General features: G+C 54.5%; 2 protein-coding genes across 2 annotated transcripts in view; one reads left to right on the top strand and one right to left on the bottom strand.

Moving 5' to 3' along the window:
- ENTPD2 (ectonucleoside triphosphate diphosphohydrolase 2) overlaps positions 1 to 11,153 on the top strand; it is a 30,927-nt gene extending 19,774 nt beyond the window's left edge. The window contains exons 2-9 of the mRNA XM_006264847.4: positions 212 to 329; positions 1,919 to 2,069; positions 4,144 to 4,303; positions 5,282 to 5,509; positions 6,088 to 6,357; positions 7,210 to 7,329; positions 8,675 to 8,809; positions 9,776 to 11,153. Coding sequence (XP_006264909.3) covers positions 212 to 329; positions 1,919 to 2,069; positions 4,144 to 4,303; positions 5,282 to 5,509; positions 6,088 to 6,357; positions 7,210 to 7,329; positions 8,675 to 8,809; positions 9,776 to 9,979 — 1,386 coding nt within the window. The 3' untranslated portion in view covers positions 9,980 to 11,153. The remainder of the gene's footprint in view (positions 1 to 211; positions 330 to 1,918; positions 2,070 to 4,143; positions 4,304 to 5,281; positions 5,510 to 6,087; positions 6,358 to 7,209; positions 7,330 to 8,674; positions 8,810 to 9,775) is intronic.
- Positions 11,154 to 11,619: 466 nt separating this feature from the next.
- On the bottom strand, positions 11,620 to 14,518 carry TMEM141 (transmembrane protein 141). Its single transcript, XM_006264832.4, has 5 exons — positions 14,403 to 14,518; positions 14,258 to 14,324; positions 13,733 to 13,816; positions 12,692 to 12,799; positions 11,620 to 11,921 (listed from the first exon to the last, which is right to left on the bottom strand). The coding sequence occupies exons 1-5, from the start codon at positions 14,454 to 14,456 to the stop codon at positions 11,842 to 11,844; spliced, it is 393 nt and encodes a 130-aa protein (XP_006264894.1). The 5' UTR covers positions 14,457 to 14,518; the 3' UTR covers positions 11,620 to 11,841.
- Positions 14,519 to 15,052: the final 534 nt, after the last annotated feature.

Below are 15,052 nucleotides of genomic sequence, written 5' to 3'. Positions count from 1 at the left end.
TCTTTGCATCTGGTGCCCAAGGCTGGCTCTCAGACAGGAAATGGCCTTGCAATCCCTGGCCCATTGGTAATGCCACGCAGGCCTTTTAATCTCTGAAGTTTCCCTTACAGGGCCCTGAGGAGAGTCATATTGGACTTGATCCTGGCTGGATTTTCTGCACTCTTGGTCTGTCCCAGCCTAACCGTTCTCTCTTCTCTCCCTTGATCCACAGTATGGAATTGTTCTGGATGCTGGATCCTCCCACACTGCCATGTTTGTCTACAAGTGGCCTGCAGACAAAGAGAATGACACAGGGATTGTCAGCCAGCACAGCATGTGCGACGTGAAAGGTAGGAATGCATTGCCCTCGGAGGGGGGCAATCGAGGCAGGGCTGAGTCTTGAATATGGGTCTCCCGAAACAATGCCCTGGGCACCCGGCTGCAGACCAACTCCTACCGTCTGAATCCCAAAGTGCAGAGTTGGTTCTGGAAGCAGGTGCCTCCACCCTGTTCTGCTTCCATGGAAACATTTGAAAAATTCTAGTTTAATTCCAGCGTAGAATGAAAGCAAACGGCAAAACCTCAGAAACTGCCGTGAAATGGAACTGCTGCCCTCGGGTCAGCTCTGCTCACCATGGTTTGTCAGTAGGGGCCCAATGGGCAAGACATTTCATACCTATGACAGCTTGGCAGTGTCCTGCTCTTGCCAGGGACCCAGGCTGGCACCTTTACTGTCCTGGCATGGGTTTGGCACACGGGTGCCATGCAGTATAGGCCAGGCCTCCTTGTGAAGCCAGCGTCACAGAGTCCCTGTCCTCTGTGTGGGGGCATGTTCCAGTGACTGTGGGGGGGTATTGCTCCATGAGCTGCTGGAATCCCTCTGTGCATATGTCCTGTGGGGACCAGGGCATTATGGGAGGCTGCCCATAACATGTGGATACAGGCATGAATTGGAAGCTACAGATATACAGCAATGTCTCTTCCGTGACGCAGTTCCCTGTTGTTTGCTAGTACCAAGTGAACTGAGAGGATCATTAGCTGGTTATCAAACCTTGCCATGTTGATGGAACCTGCATGTGACATGATCCTATCATGTGGATGTAAGAGCAAATCCCTGATCAGGCCAGGCAGAATCCCCTTGGGGCAATCACATGCCAATGTGATTTTTGCTAGTCGGGGCTGTATCCTGATTCACCTTGTAAGATCAGCCCGAACTCTTCGGCAGCCTGGGCTAGGGGTGAAGCTCTAGGAGCAGGAGGTAGAGCATTTCCTTCTTGGGGTTGCCTGTGCCAAGCTTTCCTTGTAGAAGACCTGCTGGTTCAGGCTGGCAGGTAACCAGCAAGTGATATCATAGTGGGTGGAGAGACAGTGTGGCTATTTTGTTTGGCATTTGGATTTGCTTCTTCAAGCTTTTGTGGGCATGCCTGGGTGTGGCACGATGGGCACAAAACAGCCCTGCTGAACTGCAGGATGGTGCCAAGCACCTGCAGGATGGTTTGTTTTCCCTTCCCGTTCTCCCAGCTACGCACAAAGGCTCAGACAAAAGGCCTATGGCTCCTGCCCTTTGAAATGTTTGGGAAAGAGCTACGTTCTCTCACAGTGACAAAGCTCTTCCCTAGTAGGAGCTAGCACCAGCAACAAAAGAGGATGCAGAAAAAAACAGGTGCTCTGTCCAGGCAAATGAAATGAATGCAAGGGAAAGACAGACAAGGTGGGACTGCACACAATGCTTGCACCATTCAGAGGAGAAAAACCCATAGCCCCATAGCTGAAAAGCTGTTGCCTTTTCTCTTTCTTCTCTCCGCCCCCTACTCCCTCCATGAGGGCTTGGGGGACAGCCCTCTGAGGAGTTGTGTGGGCAGGGACTGCTCCTCAGGTTCCTCACCACCCCTGGGATCAAGCAGCCAGGGAACAAGGCATGTCTTCTTCTCGTCTCCAGGTGGTGGGATCTCCAGCTATGCAAAGGAGCCCTCAGGGGCTGGGAACAGCTTAAAGCTGTGTCTCAACCAGGCCTTGAAAGATGTTCCCAAGGAGAAGCATTCGGTAACTCCCCTCTATCTGGGGGCCACCGCTGGCATGAGATTACTGAAGTAAGTTTTCAGTAGCACCTGCTGTGAAGCAGACTTTCCTACTACTACTATGGACTTGTGGGCTATGGGCTGCGGGCTTGATGTAGATGCTCTTGAGTTACAATCTTCTGCCATTACCCCAGACATTCCTGGTGCCCTCAGAGGGGCTGCAGAGGTGCAACGGAGAAAATGGGAGCCTGAGTAGTGCCACCCAGGCATCCAACTACTCCAGTGTGTCATTTCAATTGTCATCCATAACCAGCTGCTCTTAGGAAGGGACAGAGAACCACTTTCTATGGACAATTGTGGAATAGCTTGCTCGGAAGTGGAGCCTTTTCTTGACCCCAGGCAGTTAAAGGTTGGCTCCTGTCCTGCTGCAGGATGGCTTTTAATCCTCATGAAAGAGGATTTTATCCTAATATATCAGTGTCTGCTCTCTCTGAGGGGCTAGTCCTTATTGAAATCTCTCTAGTACATATAGCACCATTGCAGACAAACAAGCCTTTGTTTTTCAGGGTTTAGACCTGTTGCCTGTATTGGCTGGGAAGGGGAACATGGAGAATGGGCCAGTCCAAGCAGGCTTCCTTTGCCTCTTTTTTCTACAGGGCTGTGGTTTTCAATTAGAGGTGCACCAATGCATTGGTCCCATATCAGATCAGCACCAATATAAGGAAAACTGACAGTATCGGCAGTCGGCTTTTTTTGGCTGATAATGTGGCCAATAAATGCTCCATACATGTGCACAGCCCCAGCGCAGCATGCAGGAGGCCAAAAGCGCAGCCCAGCAGTGTGGAGAACAGCCAGGTCTGGCTGGTAAGCCTGTTGTGAGGAAAGGCGGGGGGGGGCAGATTGAGGCCCCAGTGGTGGGGGAGGTGGTGGGGCAGGGGCAGGTGCTGCACAGCCAAGATGGGGAGGGCGTGGGATGGAGCTGTGAGAGGCTCATCCATGGGATGCCGGGGGGAGGATGGCTCCCGCCATTGCACGCACCCTGGGAGGGCTTGGGGTGGGGCATGTGCCCCTGGAGCTGCGCACAGGGTGAGGGCAGGCTGCCCAGAGCGCAGCCCAGTCCAGCCCTCCACCAGGAAGAACCTGGTGCCACCCTGGCCCCAGCCTGCACCGGCAGCCTGCCCTCGCCCTGTGCGCAGATCCGGGGGCACCCCCCCCCATGCCCTCCCAGGGTGCGTGCAGTGCCGGGAGCCACCAGCCCCTCTCCGTGCACCCTGGACAAGCCGTGGTTCTGTCCCACACCTCACCCTACCCCAGCTGTGCAGTACCTGCCCCTGCTCCTGCCTCACTCCCTCCCTCACTGCTGGGGCCTCAAGCTGCACCCCCACCACGCCCCTTCCCTCCCCCAACTACTTCACCCACAACAGGCTTACCAGGCAGAGGCTGCTCTCCATGCTGCCTGGCTGCATGTCGGCAATCGGATCAGTATAGTCCGATACGGCTAGTTAAAAATCGGCCATCAATATCGGCCCAAAAAATCTCTATCGGTGCACCCCTGTTTTCAACCTGTAGTCCACAGACCCCTGGGGGTCCACAGACTAAGGGGTCCACAAAAGATTACTACGATCAATCAAAAGTACTTAAATTCACTTATTATTCAAAGGAGTCTGCACATCCATTAAAAAATGTTTAGGGGTCTGCAATTGAAAAAAGTTGCAAACCACTGCTGCAGGGGGAAGCTAGTTGGAGTAGCAAGGGTTCCTCATTTCATGGGGTCCCCAAACCTGCTTTGCTTGTGGATCACTTGGCCCTGGAATCATCCAGAATTAAATAACTTATGTCAGATCTTATCTAGGCATCCACAGGATCCCAGAGACATGTCTTATGCTTTGTTTGCTAGGAAGGAAAGAAAGGGCACATACTTGGCCCTTCATATGTCTCAGTTGTGCCACGTATTGGGAATAAACATTGCTCTTCCCAGTGCTGTCCCCAGTTGCACCCCTGAGGCCATAGGTTGCCAAGCTGTGTCCCTGTGCTCCACATGTCCTGGTTCTGCTTGTGTTGGGCAGGCTCTGCCCTTGGTCCTGTAGATGCAGTGGAGGTTTTGCTTGGTCTCTCACATTGATGCCTTGCTTCATGTGTCTCATAGCATCACCAACTCTCAGGAGTCTCATGATGTCCTCAGCAGCGTCACCTCCATGCTGAAGTCGTACCCCTTCGACTTTCGGGGGGCAAAAATTCTGTCGGGTGAAGATGAGGGCGTGTTTGGCTGGGTCACGGCCAACTACCTCTTGGAGAATTTCATCAAAGTACGTGCAGCTGGGCTGGCTTCTGAGGGCTCTCCCTGTCCCTAGGCAGACATGGGCTCACACATTCATCCACTCATGGGCTTATCTCTCTGGTGGGGGTGCCTGAAAGAGTAGGTGTGAGGGGATAAGCCAGCAGCTAATCTCGAGGGCTCTCACTACCTGGAATCTAAGGCTTCCTCTTTAAAAACCAGTGGTTTCCAGGACACTCTTGTCAGGGGGCTGGTTCCTGTGGGAGGGAATGAGACACAGAGGCTCTGTGTAGCTGTGTGTGGAGGATACGCCTGGGGTGTGGAAGATGTGCTTAGCTCAAAAGAAGCCTGGCGGAGGATTCAGGTTTGAGCTGGGCTGACAGGCTGCTTCTCAACAACTGCTGTCCCCATGACTTTGCACAGTACTGCTGCCCTCTGCATCAGGTGGCCGGAGCATCCAGCAGTGGCTGCTTGAAGTTGCCTGTGCAAAGGGCTCCCTGGACAACAAAATAATGAAATCCAGGACCAGGTTCAGGCCCTGAAGCTGCCCTGTCTGCCCTAGAGGTGTAGGTCGGGAGCAGAGGGAGGTGCCCAGTGCCTGTCATGGGCAGTGCTCAGCCTGGGAGAGTCAGCTTTGGGGTGGGGAGGGGGACACTAGGAACCCTTGGGACCAGACTCCAAAATGTGCTTGAGTCACTAGGTCAGGATGTGTCCTGTGCTGGAACCCTCAGTCCCAGGGTATTCAGGGATAGCTGAGGGTGTTAGCACTACTCTGCCTTGGGCCCCAACAGTGTGATCCTGGAAGCACAGCAGGCATTGGGAGTGTTACTGCCCCTTGCAGAGGGTGTTTGTTTTTGCTGTGGCCTAGCACCACTGCGCTGCTGCCTGTGGGGGCAGCTGAGAACATCCCAGGCATGGAGCAGGTGGATGTTCTGCCTGCTATGAGCAAACGCCAGTCAGCAGCACTCTGAACCATCTCTATGACATTGCTTTGTTCCCTTTCACCCAGTATGGCTGGATCGGGCAGTGGATCCATCCCAAGAAGGGTACCTTAGGGGCCATGGACTTGGGAGGAGCTTCCACACAGATCACCTTTGAAACCATGGAACAGATTGAAAACCCCCAGAACGAGGTGACGCTGCGGCTGTATGGGCAGACATACAAGGTCTACACCCACAGCTTCCTGTGCTACGGCAGGGACCAGGTTCTCAAGAGGCTGCTCTCAAAGGTCCTAAAGGTATGGAGGAGCTCCGAGTAGGACCCTGTGGGGCGCTCCATCTTGGCTTCAAGGGTTGAGTTTCCACTCCTCCTCATCCCCTGGCCACCAGCCTTTTGGATCACATTGTTTCCAGCCTGGCTGCTATGTCCCAGGTTCCAAGTTGAGGGCTCTTTCTGTTCCTGTGGACTGTGGGGCTTGAAAAGAAGGGAGGGAACAGCCCCATCTCTGGGGCACACCATGGAGAAGGGGTAGTTTCACCAGTATGGTTGCCCATGCAGTGCAGAGGGGACCTACGGCACCAAGCCAACCCCAGCCAAACTATGCTGAATTTTTATATGGAGCAGAGAGACCTTGGTCTGTAAAGGTCTCTTCTCAGTCCTACCAGGAAGCTGCATGTATTTCCATTGCTTCCCCGGGGAGGGCAGAACTTGCCCTAGTGAGATTTGAACCTGAGGCAGCAGGAATCCTAACCACCCATCCTCAGCTCTGTCCCTAAGCTATGCTGCTGGTCTCCAGACCTGCCCTGGACACAGCCCTCGCTCCTGGTAGCCACAAGTAGGGCTAATACTGTGTTTTGCCTTTTCCCTACCTAACAGGCTGAAGAATACAAACCTGACATTTCCAACCCTTGCTGGCCCAAAGGCTACCGGAAACAACTCTCCCTAGGGGATGTCTACAATTCGCCCTGCACCAGCACAGAGCAGCCCAATAATTATGACTCCAAAGCTGCTGTCACCATGGTAGGATCTGGGGATGCTGCCAAGTGTCGCTTACACGTGGAAAGCCTCTTCAGGTTCTCCAACTGCTCCTTTTCCCGCTGCTCCTTCGATGGCATTTTCCAACCCAGCGTTTCAGGGAACTTCATCGTAAGTGCAGTAGTCCACCTCCTTGCATGTTGGGGAAGGTTTAACTGGCTTAACTGCAAATGGCAAGGTCACTCCCAGCGGGTTACCTGTTGCTGACACTAATGAGCTTAGGCTTTTGGCAGGCTGGTTCAGAAAAATGCACCGCTTTAGTGTGTAGGGGGTTCAGTCTCTTGTCTAGTTTGTGGTGCTCCCATTAACTGCGTAACAGGTGACCCTGACTTGGAGCCATCAATTCCAAGGCTTCTACCACGGCTGTGGACTAGCTGGACTCTGCCCGTTTCAGGGTTGCTATTAGAGCCCTAAAGGGCTCTGAGGTAAGGGGCCTTAGGTTAGGGACAAATGTGCCTTTTAGCCGCTTTTGCTATACTCGTATCTGTATTCAACCATTCAGAGATAGCAGTTATGCTGTAACAGTTCGTATCGATATCCTTTGAGACGGATCCAGTTGTTACACATCTGTCTGTACCCTTAATGAGGTGGCTGTTCCTATAGTTAATAAGCACTGTTTGCACTAGGGAGGTGAGGCTGGAAGGGGCCTCCTGATCCCTGGAGTCCAGTACCCTGTATATGTGAGCAACCATATAGCAAAGATTCCCAAAAACTGTCCGTTTCAAACCCTCATCCACAGGGCACAAAACCAGAAGCCAAAGTTAAAGCAGGGGAAAGGAGGGAGCTGCTGCCCCCTAATGGTCACATTGATCTGTCTCCACCTCTAATCCAAAAAGAATCTGGTTCTGCTTGTCCTTGACAAGCCCTGAAGGCCTCTGTGCTGCAAGGGAAACTGCCATGTGTGCCGGCGAGGCTTTGATTTCACTCCCTAATCCCCTTTCTCCCTCTCCTCCCCCTTGTCAGGCTTTCTCAGCTTTTTTCTACACAGTGAATTTTATCCAAAGCGTAATGAAGAGACATGTGGCCTCGCCCAGGGACCTGGAGGAAGCAGCCCAAGCCATCTGCAACACCACGTGGTCCCAGGTGGGTTCCCAGCAGTGAGTGATTCCACAGGGCTGTCATCCACTTGGGGAGATCAGCCTTTATCTGCTCAACTTCTCGGCCCTGTTGGTTTCTGCAACCCGGCAGTCACAGTAGCAGGGGGTGGTGCATCCTGTCAGATCTCCCAGGTGACAGGGCTGGAGTCTGGACAGGAGCCCTGGAGCCCTGACCTTTGGGGTGGTGGCAGGCTGCTTTTCCCTTTCAGCAGCTTCCCTTGAGATGCTTAACACCAGCAGTGGAGGTGGCAGGTGCTGTGTGTGCACTAAGTTAAGGATCCCCTGGTTGGCTCTTCTTGTTCCTTCAGCACTCCTGAATTGTCATGAAGGGGAATGAGAATTTCTCCCCGCCTTTGGTGCTAGAGTCATGCTGGGCTGTGGAGTGCAGCTGGTGGACATTTACAGCATTTACCAGCGTGGGTCCCTGGGAAAGGACTGTGCACTAGGAGTTGACACTCTATAGCTCCCATAGCCAAACTTGGCCCATACTCCAGTTTCTGGCATGTCTCCTATCCCTGCCCCTGCCTCCTTCATGCTGGGGGCCTTTTCCTTCTTTACCCCTTGTCTCCCCCATCCCAGGGTGCCCAACTTTCCAGTGATGGCATTCACAGCTCATCCATGCAGGGACTCTGTATGCCCTTCATTCTCCCATGATGATTTCTTTGCTCCATCTCTGAGAGATCCATCAGTCAGAATGTCAGCAAACCTTCATCCTAGTTCTTTGTGAGCCTGTCTGTTCTGTAAGGTCCCTGGTGCAGCCTGTCCTTTGCCTAGAAACAAGGAGGAATATGTGCTCCGTCTATCCATAATTCCAGAGGCACGAAACGCCTTCACCCTGCCTTGACTGCCAGAGACATTGCTTTCCCCCAGCCTCGGGGCTGGATAGCACTGGGAGCAGGGAATTAACCAAGGGTCTCTGTCTTGAGTGAAAGGACAGTTGTAGCCATGCCACTGTTTTTATCCTGCATATCATAGATGGTGACATAACCCTCTGACTGGGCAGGGCCTGTTGTTGGCCCCTACAGAAGCTGGCAATGTGCAGAGCCTGGCCAGCACACTCTCATATTCCATGAGCTGACTTGCAGGGCTGCAAAGAACTTGGATTTGAAAGAGGTTTGAGGTCCGCTTCACACGTACTCATGCCCGTTCCAGAGCAAAGCCTGGGGCACATCACAAAGGCTGACTGAGTGCTCTCAGTTCCTGTGCTGAAGCAATCCTTCTCCAAACTCCTCCTTGCAAGGTGCTGGGATTGTGCTGGGTGGGAGAGATGACTCAGCTCTCTCCTTTCTGCCCCTTCTACCACCCCCCTACCCCCACTTTTGGCTGTCCAGCTGGTGGAGTTAGCCCCAGGCCAAGAGAAGAGGCTACCAGACTACTGCATAACCAGCACCTTTGTCTACCTGCTGACCACCAAGGGCTACCAGTTTGATGACAGCACATTCTCCAACATTGCCTTCCAGAAGAAGGTGAGTGTATGGGCTGCTGGGGGCTCTACACCGACCATGGCCTTCCCATCGCTCTGTCGTCCAGTACCTGAGCGCACCTCTGGTTGGCTGACACTTTCTGGCATGCAGAAGCTCCATTGAATGGCTTCTGCCCAGGTCCCTGCAAGAGATGAGCCTCCAGCCTCAAGAAAAGACCATGAGCGGGGAGTGTCTCAGCAGGGAAGGCAGGAGCCTGAGTAGATAGGGTGCAGCTGTCAGCTTTGGGGTGACCTGGGTTGTTACTTCTGTGAGATGGAGAGAACTCATCAAAGGAGGAGGAATATCAGTGGGGCAGGGGAGTGTGGGTGTGTTTTCATGGGCACCCACCCCCTCTGATGTGAGCTTTTGCTTCCCAGCTGTTGGGGATGACCCAACATGCTTTTATGTTGGGTTTTAAGGTATCTTTGTATCATTTGTACCGATCAACATGGGAGCAGGTGCCTTTCTTTAAGTGACCACAAAATGCAGCTGTAGGTATTCTCAAGCTAACGTATGAAGAAGCCATGGCCACTGGGCTTTCATGAACTTGTTGTCTGTACCCAGCTGGGAGATATCAAAGGAATTGATCAGAAAGAAGTAGCTTTGAAATGAACAAAAGGAAGTTCTTTTCTGTACAGCCTGTGATTAACTGATGGTAGTCATCACCACAGGATGTTGTAGAAGCTGACAGTTTAACCAAGTGCAAACGGACAGGCCAAATTCAAACAGGATAGGTCCATCAGTAGGTATTAAACACAGTTGTAGGGCTGCAACCTCCAAATTAGGACTCCCTAGGCTTCAAAATGCTTGAGGGTATAAAGAAAAGCAAGGGACAGCTTAGTCTGGACAGGTTTATACTCCTCCTGAGCATCTGTTCTGTGCCACTGAAGTACAGGTCACCGGGCTATAGACAAATCTGTGCTGTGAGTCAGTGAGGCTCCCTGACATTTCTCATCTCTGTTTCTGCAGGCTGGGGACACCTCCATCGGCTGGGCCCTGGGTTATATGCTGAACCTTACCAACATGATCCCGGCTGATGAAGCAGGCTTCCGAAAGGGCACTGAGTACAGCTCCTGGGTTGTCCTCATCCTCCTCTTTGTGGTGATAATCCTGATAGCACTGGCAGCCATCTTCTGCCTGGTCCGACCCAACAAAGAGCGAGATGCTATCTAGGCTCAGGGCTGGGAGGGACCAAGAGACATGGCTTCCTGGAGTCAATGGAGCTCCACTGACTCTGGAGGGCTCTTCTCAGCCTAAATCCCTCAGACTGAATGACACTGGGAGACCTTGTCCCTCCCTGCACCTGAAGCACTGTACCCCTGAGGCGACCAGTCCTTTTCCTTCCATTTGCCCCTTGTTCAGACCCTGAGGAAGCAGGGTAAAGGACAACTGACACCTGTGGATCATGGATGGGATTGGGGCCTGGATACTTATACCAGGGCAGCATCCTTGCCTTCCCACCAGATTGAGATTTGGACACGTTACACAGGGCCAGCAAGACCCAGGCCACAACTGTGTCCCACCAGAGGGAAGGAACTGTTGATACTTGCATTCATGGGAGGAGGGAGGGAGGGAAGGAGGGATATTACATATCTAAGCTTCTTGGTAAAGCTTTATGCACCAGTCCCCCTGCCTGGAGCCCTGTCTAGGCCCTTCAAGGGATCCTGTGAGATGTGGGGAACCTGGTGTCACCCAGTGCGTGACAAGATCTTCCTGAACAAGGACTAAATCTGGCACGAGTGAAGTCTGTGGCAGCTGTGCCATAGACCTCCATTGGGCCAGCATTTGTGCCCAGCCCCTGGAGGCCAATCTACCTCGCCTCAGCAATGCCAGGGTGTACTTTGACAATCCAGGTTGAGCCAGTGCCCACACGGCTCCCACCCTCAGCAATACACAATGCAGTGCCTTTTTCCTTTTTTGTTTACAGAGAGGTCTGCCCTTGGTCGCTCCTGCCAAATGGGGATGTGCAGAATTGGGGAGTGATGGGGGAATGAATCAGGAGGGGTCCTGTGTACCTCAGCTAACAACCTAAAGCCTCCAGTTGCTGTGATGGAGAAAATACTCAGGCCTTCCCCAGTGTGGCTGTGGCTCTCTCACAGGACCCGATGGGTCACACTAGGAGGCAATCACATCTGAGAGCTACCTCCCCACAACAGCTGAATGGGTGCGGGAGTTGGGGTGGGGGGATACCTGTTTGTGTTTCCTGGCAGGAGCAAGCAGAGCTGTGTGCATGTGGTGCATATATGTTTTTCATGTATTAAAAATGTTAACTGTCCTGGTTTTCAATGAGTCAAATAAACGTAACTAATGGGCAGCAACAACCCACATTGCCCTCTGCCTGCTACAACCTGTCTCATTGACCTCTTCCTGTGGTGAATGAGTGCGAATCATTTGAGGTCATCAAGCTGCACTGATAATGTCATGCCCCCTAGGAAGTTATTCCAGTTGATGGATTCAGTCCTGCCTCTCTTGCTGGTGCTTAGCACGTTGCTTTGCCAGAGCCCACAGCTGGGACTTCTGTGGGAGTGAGCGTCAGAAGGAAGCTTCACATGGCTCACCAAGCATCCAGGCCTATCTGCGCTGCCCCTACAGAGGCAGAGGCACAGCAACTTGCATTTAAGTCAGTGGATTAGAACGGTTGGAAAGCAGTGCAGGGGCGAAGGTCTGCTCTGCTGAGAGTGAGGCAGCAGGCTACAACAAACTCCCTTCTGGGCCAGCAGCCATCTGGGAAGCTTCATGTTCTAGCCCCCTCCTGCCACCCGCCATCTCCTCTTCCCCTCGCGCACCGCTCACTTTCTCCTGTGACGCACACATCTGTAATCCACCTTTATTAAGCACCCAGCAGCTGCTGCTGCTCCCTCAGAGGTCAGCGAGAGCTGAAGGTTCCCCACACTTCCCTACCGACTGCCAGGCCAGGGGTGGCATGCTGCTATGTCCCTTGGTATCACCCTGTGGCTATAGCCCTGGGGACACATGCCGCAGGAGCAGGGCTGAAGCCACCATGGGCCCAGGCAAGTTGCTCAAAGCTTCCCCAGCTACTCCACTTCATCTCCGTATTTGTTCCTCTTCACCCTTGATTCCGCGTCCTCTGTGGGTTCTGGGCTGGGGAGTTTTTCTGTAAGACACAAAAGGAAGGTTTGGAAGTCTAGTCAACTGGGGGCCGCTCACAACGCAATCCTACTGTGATGCACGACAGGCAGGGATTTGGGAGGATGCCTGAGCTCAGATGCGTGTTCTCTGTTCTGCAACTGGTGTGAGTCAGTCACTGAACTCGATGCTGAGCAGCCAACTAGCTGCAGGCAGGAGCAGTCACGGGGAAGCCAGGCTAGCTCTTGGTGACGGCTGTTACACTCTACTCTCATTGTATTGCTTGCTAAGCCATCCACATGCCCCTTCCAGTGCGGGGTCTTCAGCTTGGCCCATCCCATGCTCCCCCTTCCAGTGACACCATGCCCTTTACACCACTACTCACAGTTTGGGGTATTCCCATGCAGCAGCATGTCAGAAATGAGAACAAGTCCATCCCTCCTGACTGAGCAGCCAAAGACTTGGACACAGCAAACCTCCAGTGCCTGTTGCTTTGTCCTGGCTTTGGGTATGTGACTTAGCCAGTAGTGGTTGGAGCCCTCTAGCGACTGCTCCACAGAGACAGGGCCAGTGCTGCTGCCTAAGGATGTTCTCCTGTAAGAAGTGTCAGGTGCCTGTGCTGCCCAGCTGTTGTAGTATGGGTGGGATTTACGCAGTTACATGTCCAGGAAAGGAAGACACCAGTCTGGTGACAAGTACAAGAGGCTACTGGCTTTAAGGAGCACAAGGGAAATGCAGTCCAGTTGCAAGCAGCAGCCCTGGAAGGTGACCTGTGATGACATGCCATGAATTCCTCACCTCTGGTTTCTCCCTGCGGAAACTGGCCTGTCTCCAGGTAGATCCAGAGGTTGGAACACTTCTGGGTCTCTGTTTTGGTCACAGCGTAGCCAGCGATGGAACCTGCCACTTAACACACCAACAGCAACGGTGTTTCCAAGCCATGACGGGCTTATCTGAGACAACAGTGTGTCCCAGGGAATGCAGGGCTGAGCACGCCCCACTGAGTGTGCTGACACCCTCTGCAGCTGTAAGGTTCACTAGTGTGGTTTCTCCAGGCTTATCCCCAGGTGCTGTTCTCCAGCCCCCTGTCCCCCAGCAGGTGCTGGGAATGATCCTGGATCTCTCTTGCTGGCAAACTTTCTGCCATGGAATGGGTCAGCAGATTCAGGTGAGTAGGGCATACTCAGTCCTCTCTTCCCTAGAACTGGCTGCTGACACAGCATGGACAAACCCAGTCGAAGCAGGCACATCCCAGCAACTGGGGTCCTGCTAAGACTCAGGGGTGGACAATTATTTTGGGCAGAGGGCCGCTTACTGAGTTTTGGCAAGCCATTGAGAGCCGCATGACAGGCAGCCCAGGGCAGATATGTATTAATTTTCTAAATTTTTTAGGGGCCTTGCAGGCCAGACAGAATGGCCTGGTGGGCCACATCTGGCCCCCGGGCCACATTTTGCCCACCCGAGTGCTAAGTGCAACCAACTACTGGGGCAGCATGCAGGAGACTGTCTGCCACTCCAGTGCCAGCCTCATGCCTGTGGGAATCAGGAACAAGGCGCTGGATGTCTGATGGTGCCACTTAAATGTATTCATTGGCAGGGTTCAGGGGCAACCAGGGGGCTTATTAAAATCACAGAGAAGCAGGGGCCTGCACCAAGTTGGAGCAAGGGGCCTTCTGTCCCAATAAAGAGCCTGGAGTCTTACTTCAGCTCTGGCTCTTGTGACCCACGGGCTGCACCTCAGCACCATGGACTGCTAAGACTGCAGCCTTTCTAGGGCCTGATCCTGCGCAGTCTCCCTAGGGGTTTGCGGGGTGGGCCCAGAGCCCCCTGAGCACTGACCCACAGACAGCAGCATCTTCCACTGCAGCGCGTAGGGCCACCTCTTGCTGATCATGTTCTGGAGCACGAGAACGACTCCAGTGCCTGTTAAAAAGACCCGGCCAGGTTAGCGGGTGGCATTTAGGGGAGCTGACTTCCTGCTGCAGCTTGTGAGCTCCTGGAGGTAGGGCCCTGGGCCTGGCAAGAGCCTGGCGTGCTGCGGGCCCCGCCAGTGAAAGCGCCCGCTAGCATCGCTGCCCGTACAAGTCCGGATCCCACGGCCTGGCTGGGACACGCCGCCCCGGGTACCAGCGCCGGGAAGGGAGGGGGACGCTAGTGCAGAGCCCAGGGGCGGGGCGGGGCAGCGAAGCCGGGACCGGTGGTGCACAGGGAGGGCAGCGCGCGTGGCGGGCGGGGGTGGAGGAAGGGGGGGAGGCGCAGCCGCGTGCCGGGGGCTCCAGCAGCCCTGCCTGCTCGCCCGCGGCTCCGGCCCGCCAGACGCGCGCGCCTGCACCGCGCAGGAGCCGGGGCGGCGGCGCTGCCTACCTGCGACCAAGGCGCTCATGCCCTTCACGAAGGCCCGGGACTGGCAGGCCACGTACTCCGGCAGCGCCTGCGGGGAGCGCGGTCAGCCCGGCCCGGCCCCGGCCCCTGCCGCCCCGCCGAGCCCGCCCCCCGCGCCCACACCGACCGGGTGCTTGGCCGCCACCGCGTCGTCCACCCGCGACAGCCCCACGTTCACCATCGCCCGGCCCGGCCCGGCTCCCGCCGCTCCGCAGCCCCGGCCGCCAGCACCCTCTGCCGGCCCCACGTGTGTGCGCGCGCGCATGTGTGTGCGCACGCGCGTGTGCATGTCTGTGTGTGTGAGCCTGCGCGTGTACATGCATGAGCCTGTGTGTGTGTGTGTGTGTGTGTGTGTGTGTGTGTGTGTGCGCACGCCCGCATGCATGAGCCTGTGCATGTATGTGTGGGTGCATGTATGCATGAGCCATTCTGTGTATGTGTGCACCCGTGTGTGTCTGTGTGTGTGTGTGTGTGTGTGTGTGTGTGCATGTGGCATGCATGACCTTGCCTGCATCGCTGCATGTGTGTGTGTGGCCGCCCGTGGGTACACACAAGCCTGTGTTTCTGGGCGTTTGTCCCTATGCGTGCGTGTGTGTGTGTGTGTCTGTCTGCACACACCTACATCTGCTTCTGTGTGCGTGTCTGAAGCATGTGTCTGTGCACACCTGTGCATTGCACGTGTGTGCTCTTTAGACACCGTGATCCTGCAAACACATCCATGCTGCACTGTCTGGACACTGGTCACACGGGAACCCACCAGGCTCCGGCCCTGCCTGG

This window comes from Alligator mississippiensis, chromosome 12, assembly GCF_030867095.1.
Source record: "Alligator mississippiensis isolate rAllMis1 chromosome 12, rAllMis1, whole genome shotgun sequence".
NCBI classification, from domain to species: Eukaryota; Metazoa; Chordata; order Crocodylia; family Alligatoridae; genus Alligator; species Alligator mississippiensis.
Note: the sequence above shows the minus strand (reverse complement) of the source record. Positions and strands in the feature narration are given on the sequence as shown.